Consider the following 22597-nt stretch of genomic DNA (forward strand, 5'->3'; position numbering starts at 1 on the left):
GTATACTTTACATATAACAGACATGCAGACAGACAGACTATTAAGACCAGAGGTATACTTTACATATCACAGACATGCAGACTGACAGACTATAAAGACCAGAGGTGGAACAAACTCCCTCACGACGCCAGGACAGCGGAGTCAATCACCACCTTCCGGAGACACCTGAAACCCCACCTCTTTAAGGAATACCTAGGAGAGGATAAAGTAATCCCTATCACCCCCCCTCCCCCTTAAAAGATTTAGATGCACTACTGTTCCACTGGATGTCATAAGGTGAATGCACCAATTTGTAAGTCGCTCTGGATAAGAGCGTCTGCTAAATGATTTAAATGTAAATGACTTAAATGTATACTTTACATATAACAGACATGCAGACAGACAGACTATAAAGACCAGAGGTATACTTTACATATAACAGACATGCAGACAGACAGACTATAAAGACCAGAGGTATACTTTACATATAACAGACATGCAGACAGACAGACTATAAAGACCAGAGGTATACTTTACATATCACAGACATGCAGACAGACTATAAAGACCAGAGGTATACTTTACATATCACAGACATGCAGACAGAATATAAAGACCAGAGGTATACTTTACATATAACAGACATGCAGACAGACAGACTATAAAGACCAGAAGTATACTTTACATATAACAGACATGCAGACAGACATACTATAAAGACCAGAGGTATACTTTACGTATCACAGACATGCAGACAGACTATAAAGACCAGAAGTATACTTTACATATCACAGACATGCAGACAGACTATAAAGACCAGAGGTATACTTTACATATCACAGACATTCACAGACAGACTATAAAGACCAGAGGTATACTTTACATATCACAGACATGCAGACAGACTATATAGACCAGAGGTATACTTTACATATAACAGACATGCAGACAGACAGACTATAAAGACCAGAAGTATACTTTACATATCACAGACATGCAGACAGACTATAAAGACCAGAGGTATACTTTACATATCACAGACATGCAGACAGAATATAAAGACCAGAGGTATACTTTACATATAACAGACATGCAGACAGACAGACTATAAAGACCAGAGGTATACTTTACATATCACAGACATGCAGACAGACAGACTATAAAGACCAGAGGTATACTTTACATATCACAGACATGCAGACAGACAGACTATAAAGACCAGAGGTATACTTTACATATCACAGACATGCAGACAGACAGACTATAAAGACCAGAGGTATACTTTACATATCACAGACATGCAGACAGACAGACTATGAAGACCAGAGGTATACTTTACATATCACAGACATGCAGACAGACAGAATATAAAGACCAGAGGTATACTTTACATATCACAGACATGCAGACAGACTATAAAGACCAGAGTTATACTTTACATATCACAGACATGCAGACAGACTATAAAGACCAGAAGTATACTTTACATATAACAGACATGCAGACAGACATACTATAAAGACCAGAGGTATACTTTACATATCACAGACATTCACAGACAGACTATAAAGACCAGAGGTATACTTTACATATCACAGACATGCAGACAGACTATATAGACCAGAGGTATACTTTACATATAACAGACATGCAGACAGACAGACTATAAAGACCAGAAGTATACTTTACATATCACAGACATGCAGACAGACTATAAAGACCAGAGGTATACTTTACATATCACAGACATGCAGACAGAATATAAAGACCAGAGGTATACTTTACATATAACAGACATGCAGACAGACAGACTATAAAGACCAGAGGTATACTTTACATATCACAGACATGCAGACAGACAGACTATAAAGACCAGAGGTATACTTTACATATCACAGACATGCAGACAGACAGACTATAAAGACCAGAGGTATACTTTACATATCACAGACATGCAGACAGACAGACTATAAAGACCAGAGGTATACTTTACATATCACAGACATGCAGACAGACAGACTATGAAGACCAGAGGTATACTTTACATATCACAGACATGCAGACAGACAGAATATAAAGACCAGAGGTATACTTTACATATCACAGACATGCAGACAGACTATAAAGACCAGAGTTATACTTTACATATCACAGACATGCAGACAGACTATAAAGACCAGAGGTATACTTTACATATCACAGACATGCAGACAGACAGACTATAAAGACCAGAGGTATACTTTACATATCACAGACATGCAGACAGACAGACTATAAAGACCAGAGGTATACTTTACATATCACAGACATGCAGACAGACAGACTATAAAGACCAGAGGTATACTTTACATATCACAGACATGCAGACAGACAGACTATAAAGACCAGAGGTATACTTTACATATCACAGACATGCAGACAGACTATAAAGACCAGAGGTATACTTTACATATCACAGACATACAGACAGACAGACTATAAAGACCAGAGGTATACTTTACATATCACAGACATGCAGACAGACTATAAAGACCAGAGGTATACTTTACATATCACAGACATGCAGACAGACTATAAAGACCAGAGGTATACTTTACATATCACAGACATGCAGACAGACTATAAAGACCAGAGGTATACTTTACATATCACAGACATGCAGACAGACAGACAGACTATAAAGACCAGAGGTATACTTTACATATCACAGACATGCAGACATACAGACTATAAAGACCAGAGGTATACTTTACATATCACAGACATGCAGACAGACAGACTATAAAGACCAGAGGTATACTTTACATATCACAGACATGCAGACAGACAGACTATAAAGACCAGAGGTATACTTTACATATCACAGACATGCAGACAGACAGACTATAAAGACCAGAGGTATACTTTACATATCACAGACATGCAGACAGACAGACTATAAAGACCAGAGGTATACTTTACATATCACAGACATGCAGACAGACAGACAGACTATAAAGACCAGAGGTATACTTTACATATCACAGACATGCAGACAGACAGACTATAAAGACCAGAAGTATACTTTACATATCACAGACATGCAGACAGACAGACTATAAAGACCACAGGTATACTTTACATATCACAGACATGCAGACAGACAGACAGTATACTTTAAAGACCAGACATGCAGGTATAAAGACTTTACATATCACAGACATGCAGACAGACAGACTATAAAGACCAGAGGTATACTTTACATATCACAGACATGCAGACAGACTATAAAGACCAGAGGTATACTTTACATATCACAGACATGCAGACAGACAGACTATAAAGACCAGAGGTATACTTTACATATCACAGACATGCAGACAGACAGACTATAAAGACCAGAGGTATACTTTACATATCACAGACATGCAGACAGACTATAAAGACCAGAGGTATACTTTACATATCACAGACATGCAGACAGACTATAAAGACCAGAGGTATACTTTACATATCACAGACATGCAGACAGACAGACTATAAAGACCAGAGGTATACTTTACATATCACAGACATGCAGACAGACAGACTATAAAGACCAGAGGTATACTTTACATATCACAGACATGCAGACAGACATAAAGACCAGTCTATAAAGACAGACAGACCAGAGTATACTTTACATATGCAGACAGACATGCAGACAGACAGACTATAAAGACCAGAGGTATACTTTACATATCACAGACATGCAGACAGACTATAAAGACCAGAGGTATACTTTACATATCACAGACATGCAGACAGACTATAAAGACCAGAGGTATACTTTACATATCACAGACATGCAGACAGACAGACTATAAAGACCAGAGGTATACTTTACATATCACAGACATGCAGACAGACAGACTATAAAGACCAGAGGTATACTTTACATATCACAGACATGCAGACAGACTATAAAGACCAGAGGTATACTTTACATATCACAGACATGCAGACAGACTATAAAGACCAGAGGTATACTTTACATATCACAGACATGCAGACAGACAGACAGACTATAAAGACCAGAGGTATACTTTACATATCACAGACATGCAGACAGACAGACTATAAAGACCAGAGGTATACTTTACATATCACAGACATGCAGACAGACAGACTATAAAGACCAGAGGTATACTTTACATATCACAGACATGCAGACAGACAGACTATAAAGACCAGATGTATACTTTACATATCACAGACATGCAGACAGACAGACTATAAAGACCAGAGGTATACTTTACATATCACAGACATGCAGACAGACTATAAAGACCAGAGGTATACTTTACATATCACAGACATGCAGACAGACTATAAAGACCAGAGGTATACTTTACATATCACAGACATGCAGACAGACAGACAGACAGACAGACTATAAAGACATGCAGACAGACAGACTATAAAGACCAGAGGTACTTTACATATCACAGACATGCAGACAGACAGACTATAAAGACCAGAGGTATACTTTACATATCACAGACATGCAGACAGACAGACTATAAAGACCAGAGGTATACTTTACATATCACAGACATGCAGACAGACAGACTATAAAGACCAGAGGTATACTTTACATATCACAGACATGCAGACAGACAGACTATAAAGACCAGAGGTATACTTTACATATCACAGACATGCAGACAGACTACTAAAAGACCAGAGGTATACTTTACATATCACAGACATGCAGACAGACAGACAGACAGACAGACATGCAGACAGACTATAAAGACCAGAGGTATACTTTACATATCACAGACATGCAGACAGACAGACTATAAAGACCAGAGGTATACTTTACATATCACAGACATGCAGACAGACTATAAAGACCAGAGGTATACTTTACATATCACAGACATGCAGACAGACTATAAAGACCAGAGGTATACTTTACATATCATATATAAAGACCAGAGGTATACTTTACATATCACAGACATGCAGACAGACAGACAGACTATAAAGACCAGAGGTATACTTTACATATCACAGACATGCAGACAGACAAACTATAAAGACCAGAGGTATACTTTACATATCACAGACATGCAGACAGACTATAAAGACCAGAGGTATACTTTACATATCACAGACATGCAGACAGACAGACAGACTATAAAGACCAGAGGTATACTTTACATATCACAGACATGCAGACAGACTATAAAGACCAGAGGTATACTTTACATATCACACATATCATGCAGACAGACAGACTATAAAGACCAGAGGTATAAAGACATGCAGACAGACAGACAGACTATAAAGACCAGAGGTATACTTTACATATCACAGACATGCAGACAGACTATAAAGACCAGAGGTATACTTTACATATCACAGACATGCAGACAGACTATAAAGACCAGAGGTATACTTTACATATCACAGACATGCAGACAGACTATAAAGACCAGAGTTATACTTTACATATCACAGACATGCAGACAGACAGACTATAAAGACCAGAGGTATACTTTACATATCACAGACATGCAGACAGACAGACTATAAAGACCAGAAGTATACTTTACATATCACAGACATGCAGACAGACTATAAAGACCAGAGGTATACTTTACATATCACAGACATGCAGACAGACTATAAAGACCAGAGGTATAAAGACATGCAGACAGACAGACTATAAAGACCAGAGGTATACTTTACATATCACAGACATGCAGACAGACTATAAAGACCAGAGGTATACTTTACATATCACAGACATGCAGACAGACAGACTATAAAGACCAGAGGTATACTTTATCATAGACATCAGACAGACATAAAGACAGACAGACAGCACAGACAGACTATAAAGACCAGAGGTATACTTTACATATCACAGACATGACAGACAGACAGACAGAGCAGACTATAAAGACCACAGGTATACTTTACATATCACAGACATGCAGACAGACAGACAGTCTATAAAGACCAGAGGTATACTTTACATATCACAGACATGCAGACAGACAGACTATAAAGACCAGAGGTATACTTTACATATCACAGACATGCAGACAGACTATAAAGACCAGAGGTATACTTTACATATCACAGACATGCAGACAGACTATAAAGACCAGAGGTATACTTTACATATCACAGACATGCAGACAGACAGACTATAAAGACCAGAGGTATACTTTACATATCACAGACATGCAGACAGACAGACTATAAAGACCAGAGGTATACTTTACATATCATATCACAGACATGCAGACAGACTATAAAGACCAGAGGTATACTTTACATATCACAGACATGCAGACAGACAGACTATAAAGACCAGAGGTATACTTTACATATCACAGACATGCAGACAGACTATAAAGACCAGAGGTATACTTTACATATCACAGACATGCAGACAGACAGACAGACTATAAAGACCAGAGGTATACTTTACATATCACAGACATGCAGACAGACAGACTATAAAGACCAGAGGTATACTTTACATATCACAGACATGCAGACAGACAGACTATAAAGACATGCAGACAGACTATAAAGACCAGAGGTATACTTTACATATCACAGACATGCAGACAGACAGACAGACTATAAAGACCAGAGGTATACTTTACATATCACAGACATGCAGACAGACAGACTATAAAGACCAGAGGTATACTTTACATATCACAGACATGCAGACAGACTATAAAGACCAGAGGTATACTTTACATATCACAGACATGCAGACAGACAGACAGACTATAAAGACCAGAGGTATACTTTACATATCACAGACATGCAGACAGACTATAAAGACCAGAGGTATACTTTACATATCACATACATGCAGACAGACAGAATATATAAAGACCAGAGGTATACTTTACATATCACAGACATGCAGACAGACTATAAAGACCAGAGGTATACTTTACATATCACAGACATGCAGACTATACTTTAATATCACTATAAAGACATGCAGACAGACTATAAAGACCAGAGGTATACTTTACATATCACAGACATGCAGACAGACAGACTATAAAGACCAGAGGTATACTTTACATATCACAGACATGCAGACAGACTATAAAGACTATAAATATCACAGACATGACCAGAGACAGACTATAAAGACCAGAGGTATACTTTACATATCACAGACATGCAGACAGACAGACTATAAAGACCAGAGGTATACTTTACATATCACAGACATGCAGACAGACATAAAGACCAGAGGTATACTTTATATATCACAGACATGCAGACAGACAGTATAAAGACTTATACTTTACATATCACAGACATGCAGACAGACAGACTATAAAGACCAGAGGTATACTTTACATATCACAGACATGCAGACAGACAGACTATAAAGACCAGAGGTATACTTTACATATCACAGACATGCAGACAGACAGACTATAAAGACCAGAGGTATACTTTACATATCACATACATGCAGACAGACAGAATATATAAAGACCAGAGGACAGACTATAAAGACTTTACATATCACAGACATGCAGACAGACTATAAAGACCAGAGGTATACTTTACATATCACAGACATGCAGACAGACAGACTATAAAGACCAGAGGTATACTTTACATATCACAGACATGCAGACAGACAGACTATAAAGACCAGAGGTATACTTTACATATCACAGACATGCAGACAGACTATAAAGACCAGAGGTATACTTTACATATCACAGACATGCAGACAGACAGACAGACTATAAAGACCAGAGGTATACTTTACATATCACAGACATGCAGACAGACAGACTATAAAGACCAGAGGTATACCTTACATATCACAGACATGCAGACAGACAGACTATAAAGACCAGAGACATGCAGACAGACAGACTATAAAGACTTTACATATCACAGACATGCAGACAGACAGACTATAAAGACCAGAGGTATACTTTACATATCACAGACATGCAGACAGACTATAAAGACCAGAGGTATACTTTACATATCACAGACATGCAGACAGACAGACTATAAAGACCAGAGGTATACTTTACATATCACAGACATGCAGACAGACTATAAAGACCAGAGGTATACTTTACATATCACAGACATGCAGACAGACAGACAGACTATAAAGACATGCAGACAGACAGACTATAAAGACCAGAGGTATACTTTACATATCACAGACATGCAGACAGACTATAAAGACCAGAGGTATACTTTACATATCACAGACATGCAGACAGACAGACTATAAAGACCAGAGGTATACTTTACATATCACAGACATGCAGACAGACTATAAAGACCAGAGGACAGACAGACTATAAAGACCAGAGGTATACTTTACATATCACAGACATGCAGACAGACAGACTATAAAGACCAGAGGTATACTTTACATATCACAGACATGCAGACAGACAGACTATAAAGACCAGAGGTATACTTTACATATCACAGACATGCAGACAGACAGACTATAAAGACCAGAGGTATACTTTACATATCACAGACATGCAGACTGACTATAAAGACCAGAGGTATACTTTACATATCACAGACATGCAGACAGACAGACAGACTATAAATACCAGAGGTATACTTTACATATCACAGACATGCAGACAGACAGACTATAAAGACCAGAGGTATACTTTACATATCACAGACATGCAGACAGACTATAAAGACCAGAGGTATACTTTACATATCACAGACATGCAGACTGACTATAAAGACCAGAGGTATACTTTACATATCACAGACATGCAGACAGACAGACTATAAAGACCAGAGGTATACTTTACATATCACAGACATGCAGACAGACAGACTATAAAGACCAGAGGTATACTTTACATATCACAGACATGCAGACAGACTATAAAGACCAGAGGTATACTTTACATATAACAGACATGCAGACAGACAGACAGACTATAAAGACCAGAGGTATACTTTACATATCACAGACATGCAGACAGACTATAAAGACCAGAGGTATACTTTACATATAACAGACATGCAGACAGACAGACTATAAAGACCAGAGGTATACTTTACATATCACAGACATGCAGACAGACAGACTATAAAGACCAGAGGTATACTTTACATATCACATACATGCAGACAGACAGAATATATAAAGACCAGAGGTATACTTTACATATCACAGACATGCAGACAGACTATAAAGACCAGAGGTATACTTTACATATCACAGACATGCAGACAGACAGACTATAAAGACCAGAGGTATACTTTACATATCACAGACATGCAGACAGACAGACTATAAAGACCAGAGGTATACTTTACATATCACAGACATGCAGACAGACTATAAAGACCAGAGGTATACTTTACATATCACAGACATGCAGACAGACAGACAGACTATAAAGACCAGAGGTATACTTTACATATCACAGACATGCAGACAGACAGACTATAAAGACCAGAGGTATACCTTACATATCACAGACATGCAGACAGACAGACTATAAAGACCAGAGGTATACTTTACATATCACAGACATGCAGACAGACAGACTATAAAGACCAGAGGTATACTTTACATATCACAGACATGCAGACAGACTATAAAGACCAGAGGTATACTTTACATATCACAGACATGCAGACAGACAGACTATAAAGACCAGAAGTATACTTTACATATCACAGACATGCAGACAGACAGACTATAAAGACCACAGGTATACTTTACATATCACAGACATGCAGACAGACAGACAGTCTATAAAGACCAGAGGTATACTTTACATATCACAGACATGCAGACAGACAGACTATAAAGACCAGAGGTATACTTTACATATCACAGACATGCAGACAGACAGACTATAAAGACCAGAGGTATACTTTACATATCACAGACATGCAGACAGACAGACTATAAAGACCAGAGGTATACTTTACATATCACAGACATGCAGACAGACAGACTATAAAGACCAGAGGTATACTTTACATATCACAGACATGCAGACAGACTATAAAGACCAGAGGTATACTTTACATATCACAGACATGCAGACAGACAGACAGACTATAAAGACCAGAGGTATACTTTACATATCACAGACATGCAGACAGACAGACTATAAAGACCAGAGGTATACTTTACATATCACAGACATGCAGACAGACTATAAAGACCAGAGGTATACTTTACATATCACAGACATGCAGACAGACTATAAAGACCAGAGGTATACTTTACATATCACAGACATGCAGACAGACAGACTATAAAGACCAGAGGTATACTTTACATATCACAGACATGCAGACAGACTATAAAGACCAGAGGTATACTTTACATATCACAGACATGCAGACAGACAGACAGAGACAGATAAAGACCAGAGGTATACTTTACATATCACAGACATGCAGACAGACTATAAAGACCAGAGGTATACTTTACATATAACAGACATGCAGACAGACAGACCAGACTATAAATACACAGACATGCAGACAGACAGACTATAAAGACCAGAGGTATACTTTACATATCACAGACATGCAGACAGACAGACTATAAAGACCAGAGGTATACTTTACATATCACAGACATGCAGACAGACATAAAGACTATAAAGACATGCAGACAGACAGTATATACTTTACATATCACAGACATGCAGACAGACAGACTATAAAGACCAGAGGTATACTTTACATATCACATACATGCAGACAGACAGAATATATAAAGACCAGAGGTATACTTTACATATCACAGACATGCAGACAGACTATAAAGACCAGAGGTATACTTTACATATCACAGACATGCAGACAGACAGACTATAAAGACCATATCACAGACATGCAGACAGACAGACTATAAAGACCAGAGGTTTTTACATATCACAGACATGCAGACAGACAGACTATAAAGACCAGAGGTATACTTTACATATCACAGACATGCAGACAGACTATAAAGACCAGAGGTATACTTTACATATCACAGACATGCAGACAGACAGACAGACTATAAAGACCAGAGGTATACTTTACATATCACAGACATGCAGACAGACAGACTATAAAGACCAGAGGTATACCTTACATATCACAGACATGCAGACAGACAGACTATAAAGACCAGAGGTATACTTTACATATCACAGACATGCAGACAGACAGACTATAAAGACCAGAGGTATACTATCACAGACATGCAGACAGACTATAAAGACCAGAGGTATACTTTACATATCACATACATGCAGACAGACAGAATATAAAGACAGAGGTATACTTACATCACAGACATGCAGACAGACAGACTATAAAGACCAGAGGTATACTTTACATATCACAGACATCAGACAGACATAAAAGACAGACTGAGACTATAAAGACCAGAGGTATACTTATCACATATCAGACAGACTATAAAGACAGACATATCACAGACACAGACAGACTATAAAGACCAGAGGTATACTTTACATATCACATACATGCAGACAGACAGAATATATAAAGACCAGAGGCATACTTTACATATCACAGACATGCAGACTGACTATAAAGACCAGAGGTATACTTTACATATCACAGACATGCAGACAGACAGACTATAAAGACCAGAGGTATACTTTACATATCACAGACATGCAGACAGACTATAAAGACCAGAGGTATACTTTACATATCACAGACATGCAGACAGACAGACTATAAAGACCAGAGGTATACTTTACATATCACAGACATGCAGACAGACTATAAAGACCAGAGGTATACTTTACATATAACAGACATGCAGACAGACAGACAGACTATAAAGACCAGAGGTATACTTTACATATCACAGACATGCAGACAGACTATAAAGACCAGAGGTATACTTTACATATCACAGACATGCAGACAGACAGACTATAAAGACCAGAGGTATACTTTACATATCACATACATGCAGACAGACAGAATATATAACAGACCAGACAGACAGACAGACTATAAAGACCAGAGGTACTTTACATATCACAGACATGCAGACTGACTATAAAGACCAGAGGTATACTTTACATATCACAGACATGCAGACAGACAGACTATAAAGACCAGAGGTATACTTTACATATCACAGACATGCAGACAGACTATAAAGACCAGAGGTATACTTTACATATCACAGACATGCAGACAGACAGACTATAAAGACCAGAGGTATACTTTACATATCACAGACATGCAGACAGACTATAAAGACCAGAGGTATACTTTACATATAACAGACATGCAGACAGACAGACAGACTATAAAGACCAGACAGGTAAAGACCAGAGGTATACTTTACATATCACAGACATGCAGACAGACTATAAAGACCAGAGGTATACTTTACATATAACAGACATGCAGACAGACAGACTATAAAGACCAGAGGTATACTTTACATATCACAGACATGCAGACAGACAGACTATAAAGACCAGAGGTATACTTTACATATCACATACATGCAGACAGACAGAATATATAAAGACCAGAGGTATACTTTACATATCACAGACATGCAGACAGACTATAAAGACCAGAGGTATACTTTACATATCACAGACATGCAGACAGACTATAAAGACCAGAGTTATACTTTACATATCACAGACATGCAGACAGACAGACTATAAAGACCAGAGGTATACTTTACATATCACAGACATGCAGACAGACAGACTATAAAGACCAGAAGTATACTTTACATATCACAGACATGCAGACAGACATACTATAAAGACCAGAGGTATACTTTACATATCACAGACATGCAGACAGACTATAAAGACCAGAGGTATACTTTACATATCACAGACATGCAGACAAACTATAAAGACCAGAGGTATACTTTACATATCACAGACATGCAGACAGACAGACTATAAAGACCAGAAGTATACTTTACATATCACAGACATGCAGACAGACTATAAAGACCAGAGGTATACTTTACATATCACAGACATGCAGACAGACTATAAAGACCAGAGGTATACTTTACATATCACAGACATGCAGACAGACTATAAAGACCAGAGGTATACTTTACATATCACAGACATGCAGACAGACAGACTATAAAGACCAGAGGTATACTTTACATATCACAGACATGCAGACAGACAGACTATAAAGACCAGAGGTATACTTTACATATCACAGACATGCAGACAGACAGACTATAAAGACCAGAGGTATACTTTACATATCATAGACATGCAGACAGACAGACTATAAAGACCAGAGGTATACTTTACATATCATAGACATGCAGACAGACAGACTATAAAGACCAGAAGTATACTTTACATATCACAGACATGCAGACAGACTATAAAAACCAGAGGTATACTTTACATATCACAGACATGCAGACAGACTATAAAGACCAGAGGTATACTTTACATATCACAGACATGCAGACAGACTATAAAGACCAGAGGTATACTTTACATATCACAGAATATGGTGAAACTGCTCATATTTTAATTTGAAGTTACAGAGTTGAGGGGGAAAGCACATTTTACAGCAAAGCCTGTACCTGTACAGATACAGATGTTTTCACCTGAAAGTGTGTGGCTCAATACACACAAAGAAAAATACATGACATGTCAAATTAAATGGATAAAACTCGCAGCTTTTTTCATCAACTTTCAGTGCATCAATCAGCATCAATAACATTCAGCAAAATAAAGTTTAAAAATGTTTTCCTAAGTAAAAATAAACTGTCTCTGTAATGTGCAATAAAAGCTATAGATAAACGTGGAAACAGAAGCTAGTGAGGGGTTCACAGTACAATTTAACACATAACGCTGTGCATTTTAAACAGACTTCTTTCTATGCACTGTACCAGTCCATTATATCCAAACGTACAATAATAATGTAAGGCTTTTCTATCTAACTCATTCAGCAGTAAGACACTTCTGTTTCTCTCCATGGGTTGTCCAAATCTAGCCGTGTTTTGTTGCTCCTGTGGTGGTCCAGTCCGCCAGGCGCCCTCTGCAGTGTCAGAGTGAGTTAGCTTCTATCAGTGTTGTAGTATTCCTCTGGGGTTCTTAAAAGAGATGAAACTCGCAGAGAAAAGCTGCCCACATAATATTTATTATAACACTGGACCTTACTCTAAGCTAATATGTTATAGTTTGACTGAGTCTATAGTTTGATTTAAAGTTAATATGCCTACCACCTAGGTCATGGATCTAAACATTACTTTATGAACAGACAGGGGTTGGGGGGAGTGCAAGATTTGGATACTATGTTATTTTTCAGTTGAATACAATCTACAAGCATGTGATCATATATTTGAATTGAGTTGTTTTTGGATGAATTTGGTTGTGTGTGAACCCCATCCATGCTTGCATCTAATATAGTGGAGCATTGTACCATGCACGCAATGACAAGATATACAACATAAAATGAACATACAGTGGCCAAGGGAAAGATGAACCTTGTCACTACAACTGTTTGACTCAGTAGAAAAACCAAAACACAGCATAGTGGCGCTCCATTTTGCACTAACCCTGTCCAGTAGCTGCATTATCATATACGTTTGGGATGGGTCTTCATACATCACAGATACAAGTGTCTACATCTAATCCTTGTGTATAATCATGAGCAAATAACACACTGATGCTCTGTACACAAAGGTTTTGTTCTCTTTAAATGTACTTAAGTGTCATTTTCACTTTGAAGTTCCATGAGAGACAGTGGTAAGAACCCAGGCCACATGATAAGAGATCTGAATACAACTAAAACAACTCCAGCTCTAGAACTAAAGGTTTTACATCAATACAATCTGTGACAATGTATTTCAAAAGCTGTTTTTAAGTTGTTGTTGTTGTTGTTGTTGTTGTTGTGTGCGTGTAGTGGTTCTCATGCCATAACGCAGAGATACTAATCGCAAAGGAGAGGGAAGCGCTATCAATCTACCACAGATAACATCAACAGTGAGTCAGCACTATAGAAAGGGATCGGTTGCTTTCATGAAGTTATTTTGTTTTTATGTTGTTGCTGACGTTGATATTGTCTAGTCTCTGTCCCCTTCTATTGGCTACTTCGAGAGATGGGCAGCTGTCCAATCAGGTATCTACTTTCCCATAGGTGCCCTCAGGGGGGCGGTACTGTTTGGGAAAGGCCTTCAGCTGGAGGGAGTTGAAGGCGTATTTACGACATCCTACATTCTTCATGGTGTTCTCTCGTCTGCAGCCCTCACTGTCGGAAGGAGGAGAGGAGAGGAAAGAGTAGGGGGGGGTAGAATAGGGAGGGGAGCAGAGAGGAGAGAAGGAGAGAGGGAGAGGAGAGACAAGGAGAGGAGAGAGACGGAAAGGAGGGTAGAGCGAATGAGAGGGGAAGGAGAGGAAAGAGAATGAGAGGGGGGAGGGGAGGGAAGAGGCCAGGAGAGAGAAGGATAGGGGGAGGGTTTAAAATATCAATTGGAGATGGAGTTATATTACATAAAGTTATTATAAACATGGACAGAATTCTTTATTTTCTTCTAATTCTACATGGTAGACGTTACAATGTCGTGTCTCTTTTTGTTCAGGCAGTTGTGTGGCTGGCTCACCTGCGCATGCAGTCGAGGGCCTGGAAAAAGACCTGTGGGGCCATGGCGTGCTCCTGCTGGAGTATCAGACACTGCTCCAGGGTTAGAGACATGGCTGTACGATCCTTAGCACTCTTACAGCTGGTGAAACGCACGCCGTTCAGACGCCGACACACCTGGGAAGGGAGAGAGCGAGAGACAGGGAGAGAGAGAGAAAGAAGTGGGGGGGGGCAGAGGAGAATGGGTGAGAGTAGTAGAGAGACTTCAGCTCATTCGGAGTGCTACAAAATAGGATCTTGTGGAGAGAGAGAGAGAAAAAGGGGAGAATGTCTCTACCTCCGCTGCCTGCCACAGGATCTCTACGTTCTTGCTCTTCCTGGCACTGATGTTCTGACCGAGCAGCTTCAGCAGCTCAGGCAGGCTGGTCTGACTACGGGTACGAGGGAGGCCTGAAGAGGAGAGAGAAGAGAGGATTATTGCACTGACGTACATTTTAGGAACCCGGTTGTTTCCCACTTAATTAGGGGTTGAGGTTAAGATGAGGTTGTTTATGACTCACAGTCCTCAGGCAGGACCTCTTTGTACTGGTCGTAGTAGGAGCTGAGACGAGCCATATTCTCCATGTTAATCACCTCCTGGAGAGATGTGTCTCCAAACCTATAAATACACAGATCGACAGACAGACAGACAGACAGACAGACAGACAGACAGACAGACAGACAGACAGACAGACAGACAGATTGTATTTTATTCACGGTATTGCTCATTAAGCAAAGCTACAACACATCAGCATTTCTTAACAAGCACTTCGTGCAACTCGTGATTATTGGAGGTAACCTTCATCAATCAAATGGTATTACCACAAATATTAGCTGGCTGGCGTTGCCATGGTAACACACCTTTTGACTACTCCTCTCTTACATTGTGCTGCTGGTCCTCCCTCCATCACCTCTCCTCCCTCCATCCATCACCTCTCCTCCCTCCCTCCATCACCTCTCCTCCCTCCACCACCCCTCCATCACCTCTCCTCCCTCCTCCCTCCCTCCCTCCCTCCCTCCCTCCCTCCCCCTCCCTCCCTCCCGCCATCCATCACCTCCCTCCCTCCCTCCCTCCTCCCTCCCTCCCTCCCTCCCTCCCTCCCTCCCTCCCTCCCTCCCTCCCTCCATCACCTCTCCTCCCTCCCTCCATCACCTCTCCTCCCTTCACCACCCCTCCATCACCTCTCCTCCCTCCCTCCATCCACTCTCCTCCCTCCATCACCTCCATCACTTCTCCTACCTCCACCCTCAGACACCCCTCAACCCTTCATCACCCCTCCATCACCTCTCCTCCCTCCATCACCTCTCCACATCTTTCCTCCCCTCTCCTCTCTTGTTAACTCACTTCTCTGCCAGTGTCTGCTGTTCATTGATTCCCACATTGAAGAGAACAGGCTGCACCCGCAGCAGCATGCCGTTCTGGATCTCCCGCGGCAACGCATCAAACATCGGCGCTGGTAACGGAACCCTGACGTTGAAGCCGTCCCGGTTCCCGGTGATGACAGGCAGCATGTCTGGGCCGAAGACCGAGGTTGCCTGGGTGACTTTAAAGGTGACGTTCCGCAGATCCATCACGCCAACACTCATGTCCTCCAACATTGCCAGCTCATCCCCTTTAAGATTGAAGAGAACAAGTGGTCAGAGTAGGTTTCAGTGGTCATAATTTAAGAGTAAGGGGTCAGAGTAGTTTTCAGTGGTCATAATTTAAGAGTAAGGGGTCAGAGTAGGTTTCAGTGGTCATAATTTAAGAGTAAGGGGTCAGAGTAGGTTTCAGTGGTCATAATTTAAGAGTAAGGGGTCAGAGAAGGTTTCAGTGGTCATAATTTAAGAGTAAGGGGTCAGAGTAGGTTTCAGTGGTCATGATTTAAGAGTAAGGGTCAGAGTAGGTTTCAGTGGTCATAATTTAAGAGAAACGGGTCAGAGTAGGTTTCAGTGGTCATAATTTAAGAGAAAGGGGTCAGAGTAGGTTTCAGTGGTCCTAATTTAAGTGTAAGGGGTCAGAGAAGGTTTCAGTGGTCATAATTTAAGAGTAAGGGGTCAGAGTAGGTTTCAGTGGTCATGATTTAAGAGTAAGGGTCAGAGTAGGTTTCAGTGGTCATAATTTAAGAGTAAGGGTCAGAGAAGGTTTCAGTGGTCATAATTTAAGAGTAAGGGGTCAGAGTAGGTTTCAGTGGTCATAATTTAAGAGAAAGGGGTCAGAGTAGGTTTCAGTGGTCATAATTTAAGAGTAAGGGGTCAGAGTAGGTTTCAGTGGTCATAATTTAAGAGTAAGGGGTCAGAGAAGGTTTCAGTGGTCATAATTTAAGAGTAAGGGGTCAGAGTAGGTTTCAGTGGTCATGATTTAAGAGTAAGGGTCAGAGTAGGTTTCAGTGGTCATAATTTAAGAGAAACGGGTCAGAGTAGGTTTCAGTGGTCATAATTTAAGAGAAAGGGGTCAGAGTAGGTTTCAGTGGTCCTAATTTAAGTGTAAGGGGTCAGAGAAGGTTTCAGTGGTCATAATTTAAGAGTAAGGGGTCAGAGTAGGTTTCAGTGGTCATGATTTAAGAGTAAGGGTCAGAGTAGGTTTCAGTGGTCATAATTTAAGAGTAAGGGTCAGAGAAGGTTTCAGTGGTCATAATTTAAGAGTAAGGGGTCAGAGTAGGTTTCAGTGGTCATAATTTAAGAGAAAGGGGTCAGAGTAGGTTTCAGTGGTCATAATTTAAGAGAGAGGTCAGAGTAGGTTTCAGTGGTCATAATTTAAGAGTAAGGGGTCAGAGTAGGTTTCAGTGGTCATAATTTAAGAGTAAGGGGTCAGAGAAGGTTTCAGTGGTCATGATTTAAGAGTAAGGGGTCAGAGTAGGTTTCAGTGGTCATAATTTAAGAGTAAGGGTCAGAGTAGGTTTCAGTGGTCATAATTTAAGAGAAAGGGGTCAGAGTAGGTTTCAGTGGTCATAATTTAAGAGAAAGGGGTCAGAGTAGGTTTCAGTGGTCATAATTTAAGAGAAAGGGGTCAGAGTAGATTTCAGTTGTCATTTAAAAAATAAAAAAGTGGGTTTCAAATCAACATAATCATGTGTGCCTGTGTGTGTGTATTTTCATTAAAGAAAACACAAGAACGCACGCACACACACACACACACACACACACACACACACACACACACACACACACACACACACACACACACACACACACACACACACACACACACACACACACGCACACACACACACACACGGGCAGGAGGTTACCATAGGTGCTAAGCAGGCCCTCATGCTGGACCAGCAGGCCGATGGTGTGGAGCTGCCTGAGGAAGCCGTCGTCACAGAGACAGTTCCTCAGCTTGATGACGAAGCCACAGATCAGAGCTGACAGCTACATAGTGGAAAACACCAATACAACTGTCAATAACCTATACAACTATAATCATCTATATAATCATCTGTCAAACATCTATAATAACAATGTTATTGATCAATTCAATAACAATGTATATTATAGAACAGCAATTAAATCCATCTAGTTATGCTGCAGTGCAAGAGCGGTGTTGTGTGAGTGTGTACACACACATGCATGTACCTGCGCGCGTGTGTGTGTGTGTGTGTGTGTGTGTGTGTGTGTGTGTGTGTGTGTGTGTGTGTGTGTGTGTGTAAACCCACCGTCTGACAGAAGACCACATCTCTTCGGTACTGTAGCGTGAGGTTCATGGCGATGGTGGGAGCACTGTCCTGCATTAAGAGGAACACCATGGACTTCTTAGCCTTGTCACTCATCAGAGACACACACTCCAACAGGGTGGTCAGGAGAGGGTACAACGCATCACTCCATTCACCTGGTACAGACAGGAGAGAGTTATACAGTATATAAGCACAGACATTTACACACACACACACACACACACACACACACACACACACACACACACACACACACACACACACACACACACACACACACACACACACACACACACACACACACACAATCTTGCTCCTACCTGGGGAGGGCTTTTCTTTTTCTATGTCTGGGCTGCTGTCTAGAGGGGAGAGAAGAGCATAACATCAGTGTTATAACATCAGTGTTTATGTCTGCTAGTTAAAGAATTATGTTACAATATAGAACAGTCAAAGTGGCCGTGAACCTACAGTGCTTTTGTCTTTCATGGTTTGATTGACATGTGGTGCTCAGATGAGGGAATGATGACAATGATGATGATGGAGGAAGAAGAGATGATGAAGATGACGATCCAGGGTGTATCCAGAAGGCTTCCCTGTTTCCATGGATACCTCATGGGATTCACACACATTCACTTTTATCCCCTAACCTCAACTTCTAAACCAATACACCCACCCGGCCACACATCCACCCACCCACCCATCCATCAATCATTCCCAAACACAGGTTATTGGACATTTTTGCAAATGCATTACAAATAAAAAACTGAAATACCTTCCCTCAATCAGTAAGTTTGAAAATCAGGAGATGCAAGAATGTCTAGTTAAATAGCCTATTTCACTTCAATAGATCCATTTGACTAGTATGTGAATGTATGTGTATGCTTACTTCTCTTAGTAACAGCGTTGGTCAGCTGCTGAGCATCCAGGAACACATCCTCACTGCTGCTGTCACTCTGCAGCCTGTCTTTGGCCAGCAGTCTTTCCACCCTCTGGATCACACAGTCCAGACTCTTATCTACATTTAACCACACCTTCTCCTGGAGGGTAGAGAGGGTGGGTCAGAGGGCCGGGTGGAGGGAGAGCGCCACAGAAAGATAGAGGGATGAAATATGAAATAAACTTTGTATATACAGTCGTGGCCAAAAGTTTTGAGAATGACACAAATATTAATTTTCACAATGTCTGCTGCCTCAATTTGTATGATGGCAATTTGCATATACTCCAGAATGTTATGAAGAGTGATCAGATGAATTGCAATTAATTGCAAACTCCCTCTTTGCCATGCAAATAAACTGAATCCCCCAAAATCATTTCCACTGCATTTCAGCCCTGCCACAAAAGGACCAGCTGACATCATGTCAGTGATTCTCTTGTTAACTTCTTTGGGGTAGGGGGCAGTATTTGGTAGCTTGGATGAAAAACATGCCCAAATTAAGCTGCCTGCTACTCAGCCGTAAAAGCTAGAATATGCATATACTTAGTACATTTGGATAGAACACACTCTGAAGTTTCTAAAACTGTTTGAATGATGTCTATGAGTATAACAGAACTCATAAGGCATTCAAAAACCTTAGAAAAAAATCCAACCAGGAATCAAATCAAAATCAAATCAAATGTATTTATATAGCCCTTCGTACATCAGCTGATATCTCAAAGTGCTGTACAGAAACCCAGCCTAAAACCCCAAACAGCAAGCAATGCAGGTGTAGAAGCACGGTGGCTAGGAAAAACTCCCTAGGAAGAACCTAGGAAGAAACCTAGAGAGGAACCAGGCTATGTGGGGTGGCCAGTCCTCTTCTGGCTGTGCCGGGTGGAGATTATAACAGAACATGGCCAAGATGTTCAAATGTTCATAAATGACCAGCATGGTTGAATAATAATAAGGCAGAACAGTTGAAACTGGAGCAGCAGCACAGTCAGGAAGTGGAAAATTTGAGGTTTGTAGTTTTTCAACTCAGCGTCCATTGATGATACAGGGTGATATTAGTTATGTTTCACTTCCCAAGGCTTCCACTAGATGTCAACAGTATTTACAACCTGTTTTGAGGATTTTACTCTAAAGGAGGGGCTCATAAGGGCTCTTTGAGTGAGTGGTCTGGCAGAGTGCCACAGCCTCGGTCTGGCGCGCTCACGTGAAAGGTAGTTACGTTCCACTTCATTTGTACAGACAAAGGAATTGTCCGGTTGGAACATTAATGAAGTTTTATGTTAAAAACATCCTAAAGATTGATTCCATACTTAGTTTGGCATGTTTCTACGGGCTGTAACGGAACTTTTTGAACTTTTCATCCGACGTTTGGCGCGACATGAACGTGCTTTTGGATTTGTTTACCAAACGCCCTAACAAAAGAAGATATTTGGACATAAATGATGGACATTATCGAACAAATCAAACATTTATGGTGGAACTGGGATTCCTGGGAGTGCATTCTGATGAAGATCATCAAAGGTAAGTGAATATTTAAAATGCTATTTCTGAGTAATGTTGATTACCCAATATGGCGGGTATCTTTTTGGCTGCTTTGTTGTCTAAAGGCTTATTGTCTAAAGGCTCAGATTATTGCATGGTTTGCTTTCTCCGTAAAGTTTTTTTGAAATCTGACACAGCGAGAAGTTTAAGTTCCATGTATAATAGTCGTATCTTTATCAATGTTTATTATGAGTATTTCTGTAAATTGATGTGGCTCTCTGCAATATCACTGCATGTTTTAGAACTACTGAATGTAACACGCCAATGTAAACTCAAATTTACATTGGTTCATTTTAAATATGAACTTAATCAAACAAAACATACATGTATTGTGTAACATGAAGTCCTGTGAGTGTCATCTGATGAAGATCATCAAAGGTTAGTGATTAATTTTATCTCTATTTCTGCTTTTTGTGACTCCTCTCTTCGGCTGGAAAAAATTGCTGTGTTTTTCTGTGGCTTGGTGGTGACCTAACATAATCGTTTGTGGTGCTTTCGCTGTAAATCCTTTTTGAAATCAGACACCGTGGCTGGATTAACAAGATTTGTATCTTTAAAATGGTGTAAAATACTTGTATGCTTGAGGAATTTTAATTATGAGATTTTTGTTGTTTTGAATTTGGCGCCCTGCACTTTCACTGGCTGTTGCGGGGTGGGTTCCGCTAGTCCTAGACAGGTTAACACAGGTGTGAGTGTTGATGAGGACAGGGCTGGAGCATCTTTTTATTTTACCTTTATTTAACTAGGCAAGTCAGTTAAGAACAAATTCTTATTTTCAATGACAGCCTAGGAACAGTGGGTTAAATGCCTGTTCAGTGGCAGAACAACA

At 40.1% G+C, this 22597-nt stretch overlaps 1 protein-coding gene across 1 annotated transcript in view; it reads right to left on the minus strand.

Moving 5' to 3' along the window:
• Positions 1-13526: 13526 nt before the first annotated feature.
• Positions 13527-22597, minus strand: part of LOC115126122 (inositol polyphosphate-4-phosphatase type I A-like) — a 73332-nt gene continuing 64261 nt past the window's right edge. The window contains exons 16-25 of the mRNA XM_065015345.1: positions 20185-20335; positions 19767-19907; positions 19619-19657; positions 19281-19453; positions 18873-18996; positions 16988-17255; positions 16164-16261; positions 15941-16053; positions 15626-15780; positions 13527-15273 (exon numbers count right to left, since the gene is read on the minus strand). Coding sequence (XP_064871417.1) covers positions 15141-15273; positions 15626-15780; positions 15941-16053; positions 16164-16261; positions 16988-17255; positions 18873-18996; positions 19281-19453; positions 19619-19657; positions 19767-19907; positions 20185-20335 — 1395 coding nt within the window. The 3' untranslated portion in view covers positions 13527-15140. The remainder of the gene's footprint in view (positions 15274-15625; positions 15781-15940; positions 16054-16163; positions 16262-16987; positions 17256-18872; positions 18997-19280; positions 19454-19618; positions 19658-19766; positions 19908-20184; positions 20336-22597) is intronic.

This window comes from Oncorhynchus nerka, linkage group LG3, assembly GCF_034236695.1.
Source record: "Oncorhynchus nerka isolate Pitt River linkage group LG3, Oner_Uvic_2.0, whole genome shotgun sequence".
In the NCBI taxonomy this organism is placed as follows: Eukaryota; Metazoa; Chordata; class Actinopteri; order Salmoniformes; family Salmonidae; genus Oncorhynchus; species Oncorhynchus nerka.